Raw genomic sequence first — 23,908 nt, forward strand, 5'->3', positions numbered from 1 at the left:
CTAGAGGCTTCTTATACCTGAATAGGCAAAACTTTCTCAAAATTTGGGAACTTTTCTGTTATTATTTTTTTGAATATATTATGAGGTCCTTTTGCTTGGACCTCTTCTCCTTCTTCAATACCCATGATTCTCAGGTTTGGTCTTTTGATGGAGTCAGTGAGTTCTTGCATTTTCCTTTCTCAGCTTTTGAGTTGTTTGACTAACATTTCTTCAGTTTTTTCTTTAATTTCTGTTTTATCATTGAGCGCTGAGATTCTGTCTTCTACTCGTTCTAGTCTGCTGGAGTGGCCTTCCACTGTGTTTTGTGTTTCTGTTTGATTCTTTTTTTCTGAGGTTTTCTATATCTTTGGTCACCTCCTCTTTAATATTTTTATTTTCACCTTTAATTCATTTATCTCTCTATTTATAGCATCCTTTGTTTCATTTTGGTATTTATTTAGAGTGCCTCTGAGTTCATTTACTTGCTTCTGTGTCTTCTCATGTTCTTTACTTTTGGTGTCTTTGAAATTTCTTGAGTGCATCTTGTACATTTTGGTTAACCATGTCTAGTATCTTCTCCATGGAATTCTCAGTGATTTCTTCTTTGAGGGTGTTTTTGAGGGCACTGCTGGGTTCCTTAGTGTTGTTTATCATTGTTTTATTGGGGTCAGGAACTGAGTATCCATTTTCTTCATATCACTCAGAATCCTGTATTGAATTATTTTTTTGAGGAGAGTGGTTTCCATCCATTCTTCTTCCCATCACTCCACTTGGTGCTGTGCAACTATGTTCTTGACATGCTTGCTGGTGGTTTTAATTGCCTGTTTTCTTTCCCTTGATTTAATTTTTGCATTGTTAGCTAGGTTGGTGTGCTATTTCTGTCCCTGGCCGGGAGGTATAACTTAGCAATAACTAATTCACAGGGTCAATAGCAGACCAGTTGTTCATATGTTATAGAGAGGACCCTTGGTGGTAGTGTTATAAGCAGTGGGAGTTGAGGGTTAACACTTGTTAGGCTATAGAAATTTGGGAAATTGGTTAAAGTGGCACTAAAAGGGGAAGCAGGAAGTGGGATGGGTTAGTGGGAAAAGCAATGTGGGGGCTGCTGGGTTTTGTGTCCTTGTGTGTGTTTGGGTGTGTTTCTGTTGTTATAGTGTAGGGTGCTTGTGTCAGGGATTATGGGGTTTGGGGTTGTGTAAAGTTGGCACAGTAGTTTGGTCAGCAGGTGGTGAGTGGGTAGGAGGGAGGGGTAGTGTGGTGACAGGTTGGGGGAGGATAGGAGGGAAGGTGAAGGCTGGGGAAGAGAGTGGATGAGAAGGGGCAGAGAGAGTAGTTAGGAAGGAGAACAATGGATTGCAGCACAGGAAAAGGAGGGAGACTGAAGGGAGTAAGAGTAGGGAGAAGAAGATAGTGATGGTGAAGTTGATAGTACAGAAAGAAAAAATAGAAATAAAAATAAAAACTCACATAATATAACAAACAAACGAAAGAAAAGAAAAAAACAGGGAAAAAACCCCACATACCAGGTTCAGGAACAGTAGAATTTCAGGCTTAGTTTAAGTTCTTGAGTTACTCCTCCAGCATCCAGTCCTGGTATTGGCATATAAGCAGAAGCTGTGATGTGGTCTCACCAGGTGATTGGCTGGTGAGCAGTGTTTTGTTCTTCTGTCTACCAGTTTAATTGAAATTGTGAGGTGAGGTAGGTTTGCCAGATCATGCAGGGTGGTCTGAGCTATTGTTTTCCCCAGCTGATAGCTGTGTTATCCTTCAGTTGTAGCTGCTTGGTCAAATCCTCCTCCAGAGGATTATTGGTAGGATTCTGTAGGATTTTCTATGTTGATAATAATATAGACAATCTATGATTAGAGACATACTTGTTTTTTCTTCCCACTCTATATCTTTTGTTTCTTTTTCTTTTGCAGTATTGGGGTTTGAAACTCAGGGCCTTCACCTTGAGCCACTCCACCAGCACTTTTCCTGTATGATGGATTCTTTTGCAATAGGGTCTCATGAACTATTTTCCCGAGATCCTCCTGACCTCTGCCTTCTGAGTAGTAGGATTATAGGCATGAGCCACCAGCTCCCAGCTGTTTCTTTTTCTTGAGTAGTTAACGGACTAGGATTTCCAGCAGACATTGAATTGAATGAGAGCAGATATTCTTGCCTTACCCCTAATCTTAAGGGGAAAGCAGTCTTTCACTATTAAATATGCCAGCTGTGAGGTTTGTGTGTGTGTTGCTGTTTGCAGCTACAGGTCAGGTTTTGTTAGATTTGTCAAGTTTCATCAAGTTAAAGAATCCTAATTTGCTAAGCATTCATATACTGGATTAAAAAATGGTTTGGGAATTTTTTTCTGTACCTATTGAGATGAGCATATGTTATGGTTTTTAAAACATTTAGTTTGTTAACATAGTACATGAATCAATTGCTTTTCAAAAGTTAAACCAGCCTTACATCCCCAAGACAAACCCCATCTGGTCATGATGCATTATCCATTTTATATATTGTTGGTGTTTTTTTTTTCAGTGCTGTTATTGAACCGAGGGCCTTTCCCATGCTGAACAAGTGCTCCATCACTGAATTACACCTCTAGCCCTGTTTGTACCTATCTTCATGACAGTTAATAGTCTAATAGGTTTTTTTTTCTTATAATGTCTTTGTCTGGTTTTGGTTTCAGGGTAATGATGACCTTATACTGAAAAGATTGTACTAAATTAGTGTTATTTCTTCCTTAACTCTTTCACAGAATTTGCCATTAAAGGCATCTAAAGTTGAAGTTTTCTTAGTGGAATGTTTTAAATAGAGAATTCAATTTTAAAATAGATATAGGACTATTCAGATTATGCTTCTGCTTGAATAAGTTTTGATAATTTGTATCAAGGAATTGGCCCATTTCACCTAGGTTGTTGGATTTATAGAAATAAAGGTTTTTCCTTATTATCCCTTAAATGTCTTTAGTGATACCACTCTCTCATCCCCAACATTAGAATTCATTTCTTTTCCCCTCTGACTAAAGATATTAGTTTTTTATTACTGTGTAACAAATAAAATTTGTGCCTTACTTTCTCCATGTTTACTCACAGCTCTGTGGGACAGAAGTCTGGCATAGCTTGTCCAGGTTCTTTGCTCCTGGTTCCACAAGGCTGAGAACAAAAGCATCAGCTAGCCTCTGGATGACACTTCTTGTTGGTAGAATCCAGTGTCTTGCAGTGGGATTCCTAATTTCTTGTTAGGCCTCAGCTGGTGGCCACTCTCACCTACGAGAAGATACCCACATTCTTTGATACATGGCCACTTCATTTTCAAGCCCAAAGTGTCAGGGCTTCTTATCCTTCTAACCTCTCTGACTTCTTGGATGATCTCCTTCCTCTTCTGTCCCCAGTCAGAGGACACTCTCTGCCTTTAAAGTGCTGTGTTATTAAGTTAATCACACACAAATAATTTCTGTTTTCAAAAGTCAAATGTACCATATGACAAAAGCTACTCATGGGAGCAAAATGTACTGGGTGTCTCAGGGTGCCCATCTTAGAATTCTGACTACCACAGAGGCTTATCAGTGCTACCAATCTCAGCAAATCAACTTTTGGTTTCATTTACTTTTTCTGAATTGGACACCACTAAGTATATCTTTATTTAGAATGCAAACTTTAAGTTTATTAATTAGTTAATTGTGTAATTTAAATTTGCTTCTTCAATTACTTTTTTTAATCAGCATCAAATTTATGAATCATAGCTTCAGTCATTGTATATTTTTTCTTATTTTTTTCTGCCGGTTTTTTTCCTTGAGTCAAATTTATACTTTTACAATTTGTCAGGAATATTTTTTCTTTTTTTCAATTTTTAGTTAGTAACAGTATTACTATGTGTGGTTTTAGCTGTTGCTACTTATATATTGCTTTATTTCTAACTGAAACATTCTTTAAGAATTTGTTAAACACTAATATCATATATATACATATATATATATATATACACACATATATATATGTGTATATATATATATACACACATATATGTGTATATATATATGTGTATATATATATATATATATATATATATGTGTATATATATATATATACTGTTATTTGTAATATAGACTATTAAGAAAGTATTTGGTCCACAATTCTACTTCCCAGATTTTTAAAGATATAATGAATCTAAACTACTCATATATGTACTATTGTGAATAGGGTGCTTATATAGTGAGCAGTACAAAAAAGTGAAATAATGTCTGGGATTTGCTTTAAAATACTAAAAAATAAAAACAAAAAGGAGAAAAAGACTGGTGTGATGAAGACTGTTGAAGCTGAATGATGGGTAGGTGGCAGTCATGCTCTCCTTTCCTCTCTACATTTTGTGTACATGAAAATTTCCATAATAGGTTTTGCTATGTTGCCTAGGCTGGGCTTGAACTCTGAACTCAAGTGATCCTCCTGCCTCAGCCTCCCAGGTAGCTGGAACTATAGATGTACACCCAGCTACAACCTGTTTTAAGAGAAAAGTGTGCACACTGTCTTTCACACTTAATCTTAAGAATATTGTAATGTTGCAAGATAAAGGCAGAAAAGAAGAGACACACTGACAGGGACACCTAGAGACAGCAGCTGTTGTGTGTGGACAACTGACCTGTCCAGTGCTCCGTGAAATTGACTGTTGGCATGGGATGATTTGAAGTATCCTTCTCCATCTGAAATCCATGCCTGGTGTGAACTGATTGCAAGACCAGGGCCATGGTCACAGAGGGAAAAACGAGAGGCAGACCTCAAGGATACACTGTAAGGCTGTTGTCCAACACTGCAGCACTAGAGTGAGAAGAAGGAGCTGAGTTTTCCACCTGGCTGAGGCGGGTAGGGGGGTGGGGATGGGTGAGAGTCACTGGAGACAGATGGGGACCCCAAGTAGGACTGCTTCCTGCTAAGAGCTACTTCATAGTGAACCTAGAAAGGATGGATCAGGTAATCACAGTGGTCACAATCCTCTGACAGTTGAAGGATTCCTTTCTCATTATTGATCTGGAGATTGAGTGAGGAGTTGTCCAAGACCCCTTAAGACTCTAAACGCCTTCCTGGGTTTAATCGGAGAGGGAAGCAGGTGCCATTTACCTTGGGTATCTCTCCTTCCTGCTCTCGCAGAAGTTATCTTCTCCTAGTTTAATCATGAACTAAAATTTATTAAGTGCTATTATAGCACAGAGTGTGATGTGGGCTATTTAAAGGGGAAATTGTCCTGTGTAGTGAGGGGTCTCTAAAGTGAATTAGAAAACATCCATGAATGTTTTGTGTATTGAAAGTGCTCAGTTAAGCTGGTGACTTGGGTCAGGTAGTAGAGCACCTACTTGACAAGCTCAAGGCCTTGAGTTCAAACTCCAGCACTTGACTGTGGCTCAAGAAGTAGAGCACCTCCCTTGCAAACTTGAAGCCCTGAGTTCAAACTCCAGTCCCACCAAATCCCAGTACCATCACAAAAGAAAAACAATCAACAGCAACAAAATGAAAGTACTTAGTTCAATGATTGTTGGATGAAGAATAATAGAATGAATGAGCAATGAATAATTAAACAGCATTAAGCAGCAAGACCACAGTGTACAAAGGTCCTTCAATGAAGCCAGTGAGCCATTATTCTATACACTTAATTAAAGAAAGCTGCAGGGGAGCAGGACCTCCAGCAGAGCAGGGTGCAGGAACTTGACAAAAGTGAAATTCCTTGAGTTAAGGCTTAAAAAGAGAGAAAAAAAAATACATGGAGAGACAATTTTGTTAGTAAGGTAATTTCAGATGCCCTAAGTAAAGCTACTAGCTGAAACTCAATCATCACCAATTGCTAACTTGTCATCAAGAATCCTAGATCACTGTGGTACTGGAATCAGGAGCTAGCCACGGTAGGATGTATGGATGTGTTTTTATATTTTATCATTTGGGGTGGTTTTGTCTTCCAGCATCAGTCATACGGATGGGTCACCTGGCCAAACTGCAGAAGTTGGACCTGAGCTACAATGACAGCATCTGTGACACGGGGTGGGCTGCCTTCTGCCAGAGCGTGCCGTTTCTCCAAGAGTTGGCTGAGCTGGACATTAGCCGTCGGCCATCCCATTTTCGGGACTGTGGCCCATGGTTTAGACACTTGTTACGTGCAATGACCAAACTCCCTGCGATCACTGAAATAGGAATGAAGAGATGGACTCTCTCAGCTGCACAGGAGGAAGAGCTACGATCCTTTACCCAAGACCAAAGGGGCATTCACTTTGACCATGGTGGGGCTCAGGAGGCTGAGTTTCCATGTCTTACTAAGCTGTAAACAATCCTTAGGAAGAGAAGAATGAATAAATTACAATGTCATCTGAATATCAGCTTGTGGTTGTTTAGTGGGACTTACATTATTTGTAAATATATGTATACAATAATCCAATAGGATTGATCTCTCCTCTCTCTCTCTCTCTCTCTCTCTCTTTCTGATCTGTGGATACTGGAGTTTGAACTCAGGGCTTGCCTTGCTAGGCAAGTGCTCTACCACTTGAGCCATGCCCCCAGCTCTTTTTGCTTTAGTGACTTTTCAAATAGGTTCTCATTGTTAAGGTACGAGGCCTGCCACCTTCTGAGAGGACAAAGGACACTCGAGACAAAGGAGGTCACACGGCGAGGTTTATTTCTAGCCGGCTAGGGTCTGAGCATCCACCTGACACAGCAGGTTTCAGCAAGGACCCTGAGAGAAAAGTTTAAGTAGATCTTACACTCTTTAAAACATCAATCATCGTCACATAGGAATTCCTCATGCCCCTGGGGTCACATTTTCCTGATCTTTCCCACATCCTGATCTTGCCCACATCCTGGTGGTGGGGTAATTATTATTTATTGGGAACTGGGGAAACACCAGAGGCTTACTTATCAGGTTACAAGGAATGTGTTCTCCCATAAATTAGGGGCTAGTAGTGGAATAGAAACCTAAGGTTTAGATAAGAACAGCAGGGAGTCCTGCTTTGGAAAGTTTATTTACAAGTGGAGACAAAGAAAGGCAGGAATGGGTGCTTATCTCTACATGGTGCCTTTCATCTCAGTCCTGAACTTTTGCATGGCTCTAATGAGCAATTCCTCACAGCTCTGTCCGAGGTTACAGCTTTTAATTGACAGTTTACCATGTTTTACAACCCTGTTTCAAGGCTATCTTCCTCTTCATGAGGTTACCCAACGGTCATGCCAGTTATAGCTGATTTCTAGGCTAGGTGGGCTGCCAGTTAAAGGCCCCAACATCATATTTTTGCCTAGGGCTGGTCTCAAACTGAGATTCTCCTATCTCCTGCACATCTGGGATAACCAGTGTGTGCTGTAAGGTACAGCAAATTTTTGAGATGGTGGTCCACTAACTTTTTGCCCAGGCTATCCTTGAACCAAGATCCTCTAGTTCTCTGCCTCCTGAGTAGCTAGAATTACAGGCGTGAGCTACCATGCCTGGCCTTTAGCATGCCTATTTTCTAAGGAAACAAGGATGATATTTTAAAGCAGAGTTTTATTTTCTTTGGATGCATAATTATTTACTATTTAGAAAGCCCATGAAAAATGTTAGATTTTGGTAATATATGTTTTTTATCTTGCACTGAAATTTGCTGCCTCTTGTTTTCCTGTGTATGTTCTAAATATGTGTGTGTGTATGTGATCCTAATGTGAAAGAAACTAGCTGTGTAACAGTTTTATGTTATCTTTATTATTATAACATATAAAATACAGTTGAATTTTTATTGTAGATATAAACTATGAATACTAACAATGGTCATTGATCCAAAAATCTTAGTAAAAAGTAACAAGAATTTAAAACTCAGTACCCAAATCACATCCTGTTAAAATAAAGTAAAACCTTTTATAGCTGGAACAGTTTACATGTTGCCTCTGGGTGTTTCTTAACCACTTGTTCATTAATGAGAGCTTTTGTTTTGCTCTAAGCATTCTTTGAAACTTGCCTTTCTTTTACTAAAGTATAGAAGCCATTTCATGGCAGGGATAGTCGCCTGCATGCTTGTGTCCTGATACACTCAAGTCAAATTGGGTTTTGCTTTTCTCTCCTGACACTAATAATTGGGACTGAGGCATTGCTTGAAAGACATATAAACTTAAGATTAGTACTACTTCAAAAGTCATCAGGATGAGGTGGCGTTGAGATTGTGGAAGGAGGTGCTTTAGGTAGCATGCTGTTCTCTTCTCTGGGCATTACATGAATTCCATAAACATCTATGCTTATGCAAAGACCTACACATGAATGCTTTAGTCATAATAAATGAGCCTTCAAGGAGTGAATGTTCTTTATCGAATAAATGCAATATACTCAAGTGGCAAAAAGAATGGACTATTGATATAGGCAACAACTTGGGTGGAGTACAGCAAAGTATGCTGAAAAAAAAAATCCAATCTTGAACTGGACACCAGTGACTCACGCCTGTAATCTAGTTACTCAGAGATCAGAAGGATGATAGTTTGAGGCCAGATGGGACAAAATGAAAGTGAGACCTTATCTCAAAACTATCCAATACACACACACACACACACACACACACACACACACACACACAAAGGGCTGTCAAAGTGGCTCAAGTGGTAGAGAGCCCGCCTAGCAAGTGGGAGGCCCTGAATTCAAACACCAGCAGTGCCAAAAAAAAAAAAATCCAATCTCAGTTAGATATTGTATAATTACATTTATGTGACATTCTTGAAATAACAGAATTTTAGAGATGGAAAACAGGTTAAGGATGGGGCTGGGAAGTGGAAGGTACGACTGCCCAGGAATGCCACCGGGGAGATCTGCAAAGAGCGATTCCATATCCTGATTATTGTGGTCCTTATACAAAGCTACATGTGACAAAATTGCATTGAACTACACACACACACACACACACACACATGCACACACAAATGAGTTCACAATAGCTGATTAGCAACGTCAGTTTTCAAGTTTTATTATTGCCCTGTAGTTATGGAAGATGTTAGCATTGAGAGAGTGAACAATGCTTGAGTCTACCTGTATATTACTTTGGAACTTCCAATGAATCTATAATTATATTTTTTAAAAAATTAAAGTAGACAGAACAGGATAATGAGCCCCTAAAATGCCCATTGCGTGTTTCTACTGTTGTTAGTTTATGACCAATCTTGTTTCAATTGTACCTCTGTCTCTTATCCCACCCCCCCATTATTCTGAAGCAATTCCCAGGTGTCACAGCACCCTTTCCATAAATATCTCAGGAAAGGTATGAGCTTTTTATCATTTATTATTAGATACCTACTTCCTGGGCATTTTGCTTTTTATTCCATTAGGGTTCATTACCATCATTACTTCTTCTTTCCCTTCACAGGTTGTTTTGCCTTTTCTGGGTTCTTTCCTTTCTTGTCCTTTAGAGAGGTCTTTACTTTCTTTCGTACTTTTAGTAGTTCCTCAAATTTCCCAAGTCCTTTCCATACCATGAGTCCACGCCACCATGACTGAAGCTGAAACGAGATAAACCCAAACTCAGCATCACCTGCTGTCATGATTGCTAGGGTTTGTCCCCTCTGAGACTCATGTTGAATTTGATTCTCAATGGAACTGAGGTTTGGGGTTATGAGGGCTTACTGTCACCCTCACGAGCTGGATTCGTTCTCAGGAGTGAGACCTTGCTCTTGTGAGATGAGATTTGTCACCACAAAAGGCAATCGTTGCCAGGCGCCTGTGGCTCATGCCTGTGATACTAGCTACTCAGGAGGCAGTGATCAGGAGGATCAAGGTTTGAAGCCAGTTCAGGCAAATAGTTTGTGAGACCCTAGCACATAAAACTCATCACAAAAGGGGCTGGTGGAGTGGATCAAGGTGTAGGCCCTGAGCTCAAACCCCAGTACTTTTTTTTTTTTGGCCACCACCAAAAAAAAAAAAAGGCAATCATTAAAAAGGAGAGCCACCACTTGTGTTCAGTTCCTTTGGCACATGCTTGCTTGTCCTTTAGCCTTCTGTAATATCAGGACACTTTCACCACTGCTACCTTTGGACTTTGCAACTTTAAGAACCATGAGGTAAAGTAAACCTTTACTCTCTATGAATCACTCTGTCTCTTTCAGTTACAGCAACAGAAGCTGGACTAAGATAACAATAAGGTGGAGATTGTTAAATTGTTCTCTTCTGGTCTGTGGTCTTAAAAATATGGAGAAGAGGTGTGGCTAGAACTCCAAACTTCACCTTATCTTTCACAATCATCCAGTCATTCAAGCAAAAAAAAAGTATTTTGTGTGTGTGTGTGTCTGGCACTGTTCTAGACATTTGAAAAACAGAAGCTAAATATCAGTGTCACTGGTTGTGAAGAACTATGGAGAATGACTGCATAGTAAGGGGAATGACAGTGCATATCCCTGCCTTCTCTGTTCTTACTGGACTGCCCCCTCTTTTCCCCTGGATCCTTCCTATTCTTCCACCTACTCAGGAGCACCCCTCCTCTAGTAGTCAACATTTCTCAGAACTTTCCAGGGGCTCCCCATTTCTCCCCCCACAAAAAGCCAAAATTCGTATCATGGCTTCAAGGCCCTCTCTGATCATCCCCCTCCTTCTCACCTCTTGGATCTCAGACCTCTTAACTACTCTCCTCCTTTCTCATCCTGCTCCAGCCATGTGGGCCTCCCACATGCTCAGATACACCAGGCACAATCTTAATTCAGGGCCTTTGCACTTGTTGCTTCCTCTGCCTCAAACCCTCTTTCTAGTATTCACATGGGTTCCCCTTTCCGAGTGTTTGCTCAGCGGTCATTGCCATGGACTGAGCTGTGTTTCCCCAAACTCACATGCTGGAGCCCTACTTTTCCAAAGTGATGGCATTTGGATATATGGCTTTGGACAGATAACTAGGTTTAGATGAGGTCATGAGGGTGGGACTCTCCTGCAATGGGATTAACGCCCTCTAAGAGGCATCATAGAACTTGCGTTTACTTGTCTCCCTGTACCCCAAGAAAGGACACAGTGAGAAGACAGCTATCTGAAAGCCAGGAGGAAAGCCCTCACCTGATCCCACCAGTTCTGAAACCCTGAACTCAGCCTGCCAGACTTCAGAACTGTGAGAACATAAACTCCTGCTATCTAAGTCTCCCATTCTACAGTATTTTTATAGTGGGTCACCTTTTCAATGAGATCTACACTGACCATCTCATGTAAAACAACACTCTTCTCTGTACACATACCCACGTCTTGTGGCAATATAATTTCTCCTTAGCTTGAGCTTTTTTTTCTCAATAGCACTTATCACTCTAACATAGTATAAAATTTTGTGCTTTGTTGCTCATGTTTTTTTTTTCTCTCCCACTAGATTTTAAGCAACATGAGGACACAAACAATCTGTTTTGTTCACTGATGTAGCTCTAGTGCCTAGAACAGTGCCTGGGAATAGCAGAAACTGAATAACTATCTGTTGATTAAATGACTAAGTTGGTAGGGTGAATGCTGTCTTTTATAAGGTAGATCAAGGAAGGGCTCTCGGTAAAAGGATGTGTGAGCAGAAACTAAATGAATCTTGCCAGTATCTTGGGGGAAGTATCTCTGGGCAGAGGGAAGGCCCTGCTGCAGGGATGTGCTCAGTCCTTGGAGAACACCCAGGATCTGTTTGCACCTGAAGCCAAGTGAGAAGGGGAAGGGTGAGCTAGGACTAGAAAACATATCAGTGAGGGCAGCCATTTTTCAGGGACTAGGACTGCCCTCTAGAGGCGTTTTGGAAACTTACAAGGCCTTTTGCACTGCTAAAAAAAGTCTGGAAAATAATTTAAAATATTAATCTAATAGCTCTATTTTAAAATGTCAACATTTAAAATGCACTGGAAAGTGCATCTGCTGCAATTATTTAAACTTTAAACAACTTTAAATATCAATTTTAATATGTGCAAAGGGGTACATGATTTTTCAAAATGCTTTTAGGAAGTAATCAATAAAAAATACGACTTTCATTTCCACCATAGTCATTTTTGAGTATATACACTTTGAAATAAATATGTTTTTAAGTTTTAGAAAGGATTTATTTTAGTATAAGAGGATAAAGTAGAGAAGATGGGAAAAGTTAGAAACATTTCTTCCTCCCCACACAGGAAGTGGAAATATAGACTCCTGAAATAAATATTTTAATATAAAGTACTTTTTCCTTTATGTTGCTGCTTTGAAATTGTTTTTGACTTATTAAAATTAATTGACAGGTTACATTAGCTATGATTTTAATTTTAGAAGATCAAAGGAGTATGAAATGTTTATTATGAAAGGAAGGGTGTTAGGTCTGATAGGGTTGAAAGCCATTAATAAAGCATCTTGTAGCTCAGAAACTTTGACTTTTCCAGGTGAATGGAGAATTGTGAGTTTCAGCAGCCAGAGGCATGATCCAACCTGTGTTTTAACAGCCTGCGTGTGACTATGGAGTGGAAGTCATATTGTGGGGGGGCGGGGGTAGGCATGGGAGCAGGAGTGTTGGGGGACTGGTTAGGAGACTAATGCAGTCACATGAGTGTGAGATGATGGGAACTAGGACCAGCTAAAGAATAAAGAATACTGACTGAAGTGGATACATTCCTGGCCTGCCCGGACACCCTGTGTTCCCCTGGAATCAACGCACAAGATCAGGTTTACAATGATCTTAGCTCTTTGGTCCACTGGATCCATTGGATATGGTATACCACTGAACACTCTCTCTAGGCTCTGATCCATAAATGCTCTTGCTTCTAATTTTCCAACCTTATCTGACTGCCTCTGCTAAGACCAGCTTTTTTTTTCCAGTTTAATAAAAAAGTCCAAGAGTTTTTAGATGGTCTTGGGATGTCAAGGGTTTTGGTTTCTTTTGCTTTGTTGGCCTCTTATTTGACAGAGAAAGGCACATAAAGGACAATGCTAGGGCCAAAATTTAAGACTTCTCTCACTTAGCTGTGGGGACATAAAAGTAAATGAGAGTTTCCTCTCGAGAAGGACAAGATGTAGCTGTGTAAAGACCAGCTGAGCACTAAAGCCCCTCCAAAGGAACTGTGAGTGTATCAAGAACTGGTGCTAACTTTACCTTCACTGCCATTCTTTTCATGGCTTTCTTTTCCTTAAGGTACTCCCATATGGCCTCATTGCCTTCAGCGCACACTTTCATTGGGGGATCTTCCATGGGGTTGCCAGTCAGTGTCAGAACTTTAAGCTTCACCAAGCAATCCAAATCCTCTGGGATTTTCTTGAGCAAGTTGTCCTCCAGTAGCAACTCTTTCAGACCTGGAAAGGTTTTTGTTTTAAATGGTGGATTTATCTTGAAAACAAGTCACAGTAACTTGGCACCTAACCTGCGCAGGTGTGTGAGGGTTCCACCTCTGCATTGCAGAATGAGAGGGAGGATGTATAAAAACTCACAAAGCTTTTTATACCATCTAATCAAAGGTCTGTCTCTATGTCTGTCGTTCCTCACAATAAAGAGAAGAGGAATTCAATATTCAAATATTGCTATCCCTCTAAGAATGGATGTCTTTTGGGGGTACTTTTGCTTGTGTGCTTGCTTTGTTGTTGTTAGTTTATAGCAGCAGTTGCCAAATGGAAAGAAAACACTGTTAAGCCTGTTCCTTAGGTCAGCAGACTTCACTACTTCCTGTTATTTCTCCAGCCTTGTGCACATCCCTGTGACCTGCCTGGACAGTGGAATATGTGGTACCTGGCTCACTAGTCATTTTTCTAGTATTCTCAAGTTAATGAGCAAATTAATTTTTTTTAAAAAAAGTTATTCTCTGGCATTAAAATAAAATACATAACCTGGTATAAACAGAAATGTATGCATACCAAAATGGCTAAGAAGAGATAAAACTAATGCTCCTTTCCCTCCACCTTCTCACATCTTAGTTGTCGCAAGGAACCACTGTTACTGATTTCTGTGAGTCCTTGTGCAAAATACCTTGGCACCTGCAGGCCTGCAGATTTGTGGGCATAAAACTTTACAAATCAAATGGCATCACTTTATAGAGAATGGTCTGGATCTATATTTCTAACATAAGGAGCTATCTTAAATAGCTTGCTGAAAGAGACATAAAAATGGCTGAGGTTGGGGGGGGCTGGTGGAGGGACTCAAGGTGTAGGCCCTGAGTTCAAGCCCCAGTACTGCAAAAACACAAAAACAAAGAAATATGGCTGGGGAAGGAAGAGGAGGAGAAGGGGAGGGAGAGGAGGGAGAAGGAGAAGGAAATGTTTGGGCATGTGGATGGAAATCATATGTGATTTTCCAAGTCAATCATGTAGCTCCAAAGTCCCCCTTGCTGATTTCATCACTCTGAGTCAATACTTTTCCTTTTATTCAAGTGACTTAGTGACCTAGATGAAAAATTTACTTAGGACCTCAACTCCAAATTCTAGCCCACAGTATGGATTCAGAAAACTATTGCTGGTGGTGGATGTAATGAAAGTGTAGATTTTCTTGGAAATTGCTAGTTTCTCTTTTTTTGGTGGGGGAAGGACTGGGGTTGGACCTCAGGGCTTCACATTTTCATAGCAGGTGCTCTACTGCTTGAGCCACACCTCCAGTCCATTTTGCTCTGGTTATTTTGGAGATGCGGGGAAGGTTCTCTTGAACTATTTGCCCAGGCTGACCACAAACTGCAATCTTCCTAATCTCAGCCTCCCAAGTAGTTTAGGATTATAGATATTAGTCACAGGCACCCAACATTCAAATTACAACTTACTATGCAAAACTCTTAGCCATACTATCTAGGGCACCTGGCCTCCCTGCAAGGAGGTCAGAGCTCAACTCTCCAAACACTGAGGCTGGTCTTTAGCAAGGCAAGAAAGCCATCCACCATGGGAAATGCTGGCCTCAACCTCTATGAGGCTGTCATCTACTGCTTCCTCACCTTGTGCTTGGCAAATGGTATCTGGCAGTTGCTTAAGCAAATTGTGTCTGCAATCAAGAACTTCCAGATTAGGCATTGACCCCAAAGATTCAGGTAGGTACTCCAGATGATTGTTTTCTATGTACAGCTCTTTCAGATTCTGAAATAACACGAGAGTACCACAATGATGTTGAGAGATGAAGCATAATAACCAAAAGCATCTGTAAGTGTCCATGTACTTTCAATGGGAAAATCAATTAGGCATTGGAATACAGGGAAAAGCACAGTTAAAGAACCAACATCAAGAAGTAAAATTGCTTTTTTTTTTTTTTAGTAAAGCCATTAAACTGAGTTTCCCTTTACATAAGGAGAGGAGAATGTGGGAGCTTTGTTTTGCTAGAACTTTATGAAGAAACAAGGTGGATCATTTGACTGCATTTATCATTTGCTCCCTTTCAATACTAGTTCTCTTTGGCTACAGAATTACAATTGCTTCCACTGCCAGCCCAACATGGTCTAAGTGGAGGTTGCCTAATGCACAACAGGTTTGAATGCTATTCACTTGAATGATTTTCAACTTTACTGGGCAAAAAAATTAATGTTTGTATTTTGTGTTATGATTTTGGTATGTCATTGCAAAGGGCAAGGTGACAAAAGGTTCTAGGAACATAGGGCAAGGATGACACAATAGGAATAAGACTTCTATGTCACAGTTAGAATTACCTGTGCTGTACCCATCATTGCTCTGTCCCATGACTGGGGGTTATGTGGTACCCCACATCTATTTTATCATTAATGGGAACATGAGAAAAAACAACAGATCTTTAAAGAAAAAGAATGCATATATCAGGGCATGCTAGTGTGGGTACTGGTGGCTCACACCTGTAATCCTAGCTACTCAGGAGGCAGAGATCAGGAGGATCATGGTTCAAGGCCAGCCTGGGCAAAATGAAAGTGAGACTCTATCTCAAATATACCCAACACAAAAAAGGGCTGGCAGAGTGGATCAAGTGGTAGAGTGCCTGCCTAGCAAGCATGAGTCCCTGAGTTCAAACCCCAAAACCACAGGAAAAAAAAAAGACATGCTAGTAAAGCTATTTTGAATGATGTTATCTTGCTGCTTTGCTAGAATTCAGCACAGAACTATGCACCCGTCATCAGCATGAACCTGGTGCAACATGGTTTGCCTGTCTCCATAGAAGAAGAGAGGTTCCACTGTCTTTTACTGGGAATCCTGGGCACCAGGATTAACTTCAAAACAGTACAGTTTTCAGGGGCTAGTGATCAAAAATGGAAAAAGGTATGACTCAATTTCCACAAATGAAACATGCCAGAACACACAGTGGGAAGACATATGGCAGGATATATGCAACAGCAATCATGACAATGTGGGCGTTCTTCAGTGACCGTGAAAGACTCAAAATGTAAAAATGAAAATCTAGTATGCTTGCCTGGGGGAGGCAGCTCGTGTGCTCTGGATATTGGTCAACTTAAGGAGTCAGTGGCCTATGCTTCTCCACTGCAAATCGGGGAGGCTTACCTGCAGTTTCCCAATGTTTTCCGGCACACAGGTAAGCTTGGATCCCTGGTCTTGCCCAATGTATAATTTCTCTAGAGACTCTAAAGCAAAAACTTCCTCTGGGAAGGAAGCAAACTCATTTCCTGTTAATCCAAGTATCTTCAGTTTTGAAAGTGCGCTCAGTTCTGAAGGTAACTAGAAATGTTCCAAAAAAGATAGTTTCAGTTTCAGATCCAGATTGTTTTTAACAGTTAGAAAAGAAATTGAGCTTTTTTTTTTTTTTCTTCCCAGTGCTGGGGTTTGAACTCAGGTCCTTCACCTTAAGCTTCTCTACCAGCCTTTTTTGTGATGGGTTTTTTCAAGATAAGGTCTCATGAGCTATTTGCCTGAGCTGGCTTTGAACCATGATCCTCCTGATCTGTGCTTTCTGAGTAGCTAGGATTACAAATGTGAGCCACTGGCACCTGGGTGGGGTTTTGGTTTTGAGGCAGCTCACTAAACAAAAATAGAGCAACTTCACATGTCTGACTTTTGCACGCATACTATATATACTTGTAGAGTTCTACTTTTTTCCCACCACCTTTCTGCTTTTCACTTTTGTGCACTGTTTTAAATTGAACCAATTTTATCCTACTTAACTGCAAATTTATTAATTGTAGTATGGCAGAGGCTTGACACCATTGGAAAAAAGTACTAACATATGTGTACTATTACAATGCCAATATTCAGAGTAAAGTCACTGATAGATTTAGTGACAGGGCCCACTTTCACACTAGAAGGCTTTAACAATTTCAAAACTGCAAATTGAAATCTCAGTTGGAGGCAAATGTGTTCAGCCATTTGTAACAAGAGCATTCAGTGAGGTTTTCCTCCATCCCATCTTTCTTCCAGTAAATACCAAGGTCACGTGCCCTACATGGGAATTAGGTAGGTATTTCACAGACTGTCAGCCATTAAGAGTTTAGAAAGTCTTAAGAAGGTCTGCTATTCCAACCTTCTACCACAGTGGCTGTAGCTAGCCATCAAGCCCTTTTTTCATTTACCACCTCCTGGAAAGAAAAGCTCATTACTGTCAATGGATACCTCTAATCTTCACATTTCCTTCTTTTCTCAAGCCACAATCTACACCTCTATCATGTTCACCTACTGGTTTCTTTCCGGCCCTCTGGAACTACATAGGTTTTTTTTTGGCGGTACTGGGGTTTGAACTCATGCTTGCTAGGCAGGCACTCTACTACTTGAGCCACTCTGCCAGCCCTGAGATAATCTTATTCTTAAAATATATGACATTGACAGGTGCCAGTGGCTCACCTGTAATCCTAGCTACTCTGGAGGCAGAAATCAGAAGAATCATGTTTTGAAGCCAGCCCAAGGAAATAGTTCAAGGGAACCTATCTTGAAAATACCCAACGCAGAAAAGGGCTGGAGGTGTGTGGCTTAAGTGGTAGAGCACCTGTCTAGTAAGCGTGAAGCCCTGAATTCAAACCTCGGTGTCACCAAAAAAAAAAAATCTATATATCTGTATATACATATATACATACACATATATACATGACATCATCATATATATCATTGATTTGGGGATGCTTTATTTTCTTGTAGAACGAAGTAAAGCCATACAACTCAATGACTTCTTAATTCATACATTCTTTTATGTGGTTTTATTCCTAACTGAAAAATGCAGAGTTCCCTGCATGTGCCCTTGGGCCTTCCTCCCACCCAGTCCAGTATCTGCCACCCTACTTTCCATTCTGGTTAGACCAGGCTCAGCTTGGCACTCCTCCCCCATCCCCTTGTATGGCAGAGCATTGGTGAATGGGCCATTCACAGTCAGAGCAAAAAGGAAGCCTACCTTATGAATAACCTATGTAAAAGTTTTGCACAACTGGAATCTTCCAGAAGACATTTTTCTCTGTTTTTGTATATCATGAGGGCTCATTTTTCTTAAAATGCTATAAAATATTTTCAGTTTTATTAATCCATTTATTTTTTGTTTTAAATCAGACCAAGTTGATGTCCACAGCAACTGACGTTTAAGCTTTTCTCCTTGACTATTTCAAATTTCAAAATTCTTCACCAGGCAGTTCCCATCAGTCAATACAAAGCACCTCCATTCAGTGCAGTCCAAAACAATGGGTAAAGACTTTTCAGTTGAATCACTTCATTATAACCCACTAATTTCACTCTTGTTTACTTGACTTACAGGTTTAGCTTTTCTTTTTCAAAGCACATTAAATGTTCAAATTTTTTCAGGATGTTTGAGATCAACTATTTAGTTTCCTCTTAGTCATACTAAAGTGTAATGGAAGCTAATCCTAGCACTTGGGAGGCTGAGCCAGGAGAATCACGACTTTGAGGGCAGCCTGGGCTACACCCAAGCAAGCAAAAAAGTACAATGGGAATAAATCTGGGAACACAGAGCATGTGCAGAGCATTAATTGAGGGCAATTACTGCTGACACTATAATTGAACATTCTGAGGCTGAACACATTGTTTTGGCTTTCTTCTTCAATAGTACTAAAAAGTACAGTCCATCTCAGTCCAAATCAAAAGTAAGCCATTTTTGCAGCTTCCTAGGCAAGGAGAAGCTTCTGGCCAGGCTTTAGGAACAAGAAACCCATCTGCTGAGGCTTTAGGGTGGAGCGATAGGAGCTGCCTTACAGGCCATGTTCCAGTAAGGAGGTAAATTGGCTGGAGGTTTATAGGAGGTATTAGCATAACAGAAATTGAGAAGAGAAAAGAAAAGCACAAAAATGCAATCAGAATAACTAGTGACTCAGGAGGCAGAGATCAGGAGGATTGAGATTCGATGCCAACCTGGGCAAATTGACAAACTGTATCTTGAAAAAAACCCATCACAAAAAAGGGCTGGTGGAGTGGCTCAAAGTGAAGGCTCTGAGTTCAAACCCTAATACCGAAAACAAAAAAGAAAAAGATAAAAAATATAAGGCCCAGGACTTTTAAAATGCATGGTGAGCACCCAAGACTGGTGTCCATGGCCAGTTGTTCATTTCCAGATCTCCCTTTCTCTCCCTCTAGAGTTTGAACAGCAAACTTTGTTCTTTTCAATTTTCAAATATTAAAAACTAAAGAAGCTGGGTGTGGTGGTGCACATATGTAATCCTAGCACTCAGGAGCCTGAGGCAGGAAGATTGAGAGTTTGATGCCAGCCTGGGCTGCACAGTAAGGTCCTGTCTCAAAAACAAAACAAAACAAAACAAAACAAAAAAAAACAAAGAAAGGAAAGAAGGAAGGAAGGAAGGAAGGGAAGGAAGGCTTACTGCACAAATCTTTTAATAAATAAAATACTACAATTAAAGTTGGGTGCCAGTTGCTCACACCTGTAATCCTAGCTATTTAGGAGGCTGAGATTGGGAGGATCACATTTCAAGGCCAGCCCTGGGGAAATATTTTGAGGATCCCCATCCCCAAAATAGCCAAAGCAATATGGACTAGAGGTGTGGCTCAAGTGGTGGAACACCTGCTTAACAAGCACAAAGCCTGAGTTCAAACCTCAGTCCAATCAAAATAATAAAAGATTTAAAAGTTGAGTTCCTCTTGATCTCTTCCTTGTTTACTGACTTTCTTCTTGTCTCTCCTAGAGGGAGCAACTATCAGTAATTTAGTGAGTTTTCTTCTAAGCCATATTTGCTTTTAAAAATCTATTTATTTTTATTGTTGTGCTGGGTGGCGGTACATTGTAGCATTTACAAAAATTCTTATAACTTATCAAATATATCATACTTGAATTCACTCCCTCCACTACTCTCCTTTAGCACCTCTTCCCCCATTCCTGAAATGATTTCAAAAGGTATCATTCTTGCATTTACATACATGTGTACACATTTTTTATAATCTATTCACCCTCCTACCCCTGATCCCCACCTCTCCCCGATCCCTGGTACCAACCCCACCATGAGCAGGACCTGTTCTGCCCTCCTGTTCTCTGTGTAGAAGAAAAAAGAAAAAAAATAACATTCTTGTTTGTTGAGATAAAGGTAGCTAAATAGGGAGTTTCCTTGTGATATTTCCATGTATGTATGTACTTTTATTACACATGACTATCCATTAAATGTGTGGTATATATTTCTATGTGTAGTTTTGTATGATTTAAACATGAGTAAGTGAGGGCTGGAATGTAGCTTAGTGGTAGAATGCTTTGCTACCATGCATGAGGCTCTGGGTTCGATCCCCAGCACCAAAAAAACCCCAAGGTATAAAAAAAAAGACTAAGTGGTTTGATAAGGTTTTGCAATTTGCTGTTTTTCTTTTGAGCAAACATTGTGATTTTGAGATCTATCCACAATGGCGCAAATGGCTCCAGTTCACTTCAGTTGCGCACAGTATTCTATTTTATGAGCACACTACAGTTATTTCTGTCTGCGAGACTCCATCTCAGCGGAAAAAAGCTGGGTGTGGTGGTCAGCACAGCGAGAGCAGGAAGCTTAGACTAATAGGATCTTTATCCAGACTGGCCTGGGCAAAAAGCAAGACCCTACCTTCAAAATAACCAGAGCAAAAAGGGCTGCAGGTATGGCTCAAGTGGTGGAGCATGCACGAGGCCTTGAATTTAAACCCACTACTGCCCAAAATAAAAAACCTTGCTGTTTGTAGAAACCTTGTGAGGAATGGTATTTGTTAAGAATATAGATCCGGAGCTCAGCAGCTCTCGGTTGCAATCCTGGCTGGACTGCCATCCACTTTCCTCCTACCTCACTGAAGACAAAAGTCCCTGTGAGGACTACATGAGATGACCTCCACAAAACACTGAGCTCAGTGACTGGCACATACGTGTTGTAAATAACCATCAGCTACTAGTTATGATTACTATTGCTATTTAGGAGAATGTATCCATTTGATAACCCTGAATTTTCATCCATAAACTCGGCTCACATTTGCTATGTCCACACACAGCCACACCGAGAGGAGCCCTTGAGAAGGGCTTGACAGCCAGAAAGGGAATCGGTACCTGCCCTATTTTATTGTCATCCAGCGCCAGGATTTCCAGGTTCTTGAGCGTGCAGAGAAGTGGGGGCACTTGGTCCAGGTGGTTCTGGCTGAGGTCCAGGTAGCGCAGGTTGACCAGCCGCTTGAGCGATCGGCGCAGCGCGTGCAGGCGGGTGTCGCGCAGGTAGAGCAGGTGCAGCGAGGTCCACTTGCAGACCGGGCGCGGCACCTTCTCCAGGCGGTTCCCGCTCAGCCCCACCTCCGTCATCTCCGTGAGCGCCTCCAGCGTGCGCGGGATGGAGTGCAGGAGGTTGTGCGACAAATCCAGCACTGACAACTTGCTACACTGGCTCAGCAACTCGGGCAGAAAGGACAAGCAGTTATACGCCACGTAGAACTTCTGCAGCCTCGTCAGATTCCCGATTTCTTCTGGGATGACTTTGACTTTGTTCTCGTCCAAGTCAATGATCTCCAGGTTGTAGAGAACGCAGAGCTCCTGCGGGAAGACTTGGAATTCGTTTTGCTTCAAGTAGATCTCCCTCAGTTTGGTCTGGTTCACTATTTCCCTGGGCAGAGATTGCAGGTGGTTTTTGGTCAGTCCGAGCAGCTGGAGGTGGTGAAGGGTTTTGCACATCACAGCGGGAATGTCCTTCAGGCCAGTGTCGTAGAGCCGCAGCTCGCGCAGAGTGCGGAGGCAGCTGATGACCGGCAGAGAGGAGGTCACCAGGGGGTTGGAGCTCAGGTCCAGGCCCTCCAAGTTGCTTAGGGTCCCCAGCTCCGGGCACAGGCGACGCAGGTTGTTCTTATTCAGGTAGAGGATCTTGACATTCTTTAAATGCTGAATATCCGGAGGAATTTCTTCAATCTGGTTGTTTTCTAAATGGATTTCTTCTAATTCTTTCAATGCCAAGATCTCGGACGGAATGGCAGTCAGGCTCTGACTAGAGGCATCAATGAAAAATGTTCTATCAGTGGCCTGATGGGGGTCATTTCTGTGATGAGCGTTAGGTGAATGTTCTTCTGGTTTTAACATCTCCTTTGACGTTATTTTGAAGGAAAGTTGAAAATTTCAAAAGCTGAAATACTGTAGGAAAAAAAAAAGGCGGGGGGGGGGAGGGAATCAGAATTCCCTTGCCTCTGAATTTATTATCCTTAAAAAAGAAAACATTAGCCATGCGCCGGTGGCTACACCTCTAAGCCTGACTCCTCCAGAGGCAGAGATCTGGAAGATACGGTTCAGAGCCAGCCCTGGCAAATAGTTTGCCAGACCCTATCTCGAAAATACCCATCACAAAAAAAGGGCTTGTGGAGTGGCTCAAGGTGAAGGCCCTGAGTTCAAGTCCTAGTACACAACACACACACAAAAAGAAAACATTAAAATCCAATTGACTAAAGTGTTGAAATTATACTGCGACATAAAATTTAGGATTTTGCTTTTCATGTTAGAATAAGATTTAAAGTGTAGGCTCCTCTTTCTCCTAATGTGATATATACACATATACACACACTCAAGCACACACATGTTCTCTAATTATTTTTTTAAATGATTGTTTTGATTTTATTACCAGCAAGGATGCAAAAGATCATTGTTCATAACCATAACCCTCAGAAAACACTAGGAAAAGGGCTGACAGAATGGCTCAAGTGCTAGCATGCCTGCTTAGTGAATGTAGGGCCCTGAGTTCAAACCCCACTGCCACAAATGAACCACTAGGAAAAAAATATTTTAAGATGAATGTCTCTTTAAAGCCACCAGAGAGTTGCAGATACAAAGAAGGCTAAGAGAATGGACTGGTAAAGGTGGACCAGCCCTTTCTATTTAAGTACTCCAGTGTGTGGGTCCCTTCATGCCTAGTGGCATTTTCAAGTTTGGCAGAAAGAGAAGCAAGCCTCCCATAGGTATAGGCAAAGGAACTTCTGAGACAAGGCAAACCAACCAAGGAAAGCAAACTTTCAACAGCCACTTGTGAGTTGGCCTGGGATTTGAATCTGGAGTCATCTCAAATGTAAGGTCAGTGCTTCCCACTAGTCAGCTCATCAGACTTCAGTTAAGTGGCCTGAGGGAAAACTACAGGCTGGACTAAAAAGCAAAGAGGTCTTGTCTTGTGATTTTAGATCTCTAAAGCCTGGTTGGAGAAGGGGCTAGGCAAGAGATTTTTAAAATTGCAGTTGGGGGTAGGGATGTAGCTCAGTGGTACAGTGCTTGCCTAATCCTAAGTCCTAGGATCCATGGCTAGCACTGCAAAATAAATAAAAATAAATTTGAAGTGACCTGAAATGAACTAATGCTGCAATCCAGAAAGTGGAAACCTAAGTAAATGGAGATATACATCATGTCCATCGATTAGAATACTCAGTGATGTTAAGATGTCAATCAACTCCCCCAACTTGATCTGTAATTTCAATGTAACTCCTATCCAAATCTCAGCAAAGTTTTCTTTTTTTGGTAGAAGTTGACAAGCTTTTTTATATGAAATTGCAAAGGAACTAAAGATGATCTTGAAAAAAATCAGTAGACTTACAGTGCTAAACTTATAGATCTTATAAATTCAAGATGTTAGTATTTTATTACAGAAGACTAAAGCCTTTAATATACACACACGTGAAGTCCAAGGAGGAGGGCAGAGAAGACCATAACATGACGGTGGCC

The 23,908-nt window shown here is 40.9% G+C and overlaps 2 protein-coding genes across 3 annotated transcripts in view; one reads left to right on the forward strand and one right to left on the reverse strand.

The window, feature by feature from the left end:
* Positions 1-6,273, forward strand: part of Lrrc31 (leucine rich repeat containing 31) — a 41,276-nt gene extending 35,003 nt beyond the window's left edge. The window contains exon 9 of the mRNA XM_074075243.1: positions 5,915-6,273. Within this exon, the coding sequence (XP_073931344.1) occupies positions 5,915-6,273 (359 nt within the window). The remainder of the gene's footprint in view (positions 1-5,914) is intronic.
* A 2,628-nt stretch (positions 6,274-8,901) lies between these two features.
* Positions 8,902-22,307, reverse strand: Lrriq4 (leucine rich repeats and IQ motif containing 4). Of its 2 annotated transcripts, XM_020155221.2 has the most exons (5): positions 21,281-22,307; positions 16,333-16,506; positions 14,814-14,952; positions 13,001-13,197; positions 8,902-9,446 (listed from the first exon to the last, which is right to left on the reverse strand). In XM_020155221.2, the coding sequence occupies exons 1-5, from the start codon at positions 22,289-22,291 to the stop codon at positions 9,291-9,293; spliced, it is 1,677 nt and encodes a 558-aa protein (XP_020010810.2). In that variant the 5' UTR covers positions 22,292-22,307; the 3' UTR covers positions 8,902-9,290. The 2 variants fall into 2 exon arrangements, with proteins under 2 accessions (XP_020010810.2, XP_073929913.1); XM_074073812.1 differs by lacking the exon at positions 13,001-13,197 and having other exon boundaries at positions 9,259-9,446.
* Positions 22,308-23,908: the final 1,601 nt, after the last annotated feature.

The sequence above is a fragment of the Castor canadensis genome, chromosome 5 (assembly GCF_047511655.1).
Source record: "Castor canadensis chromosome 5, mCasCan1.hap1v2, whole genome shotgun sequence".
Taxonomy (NCBI): domain Eukaryota; kingdom Metazoa; phylum Chordata; class Mammalia; order Rodentia; family Castoridae; genus Castor; species Castor canadensis.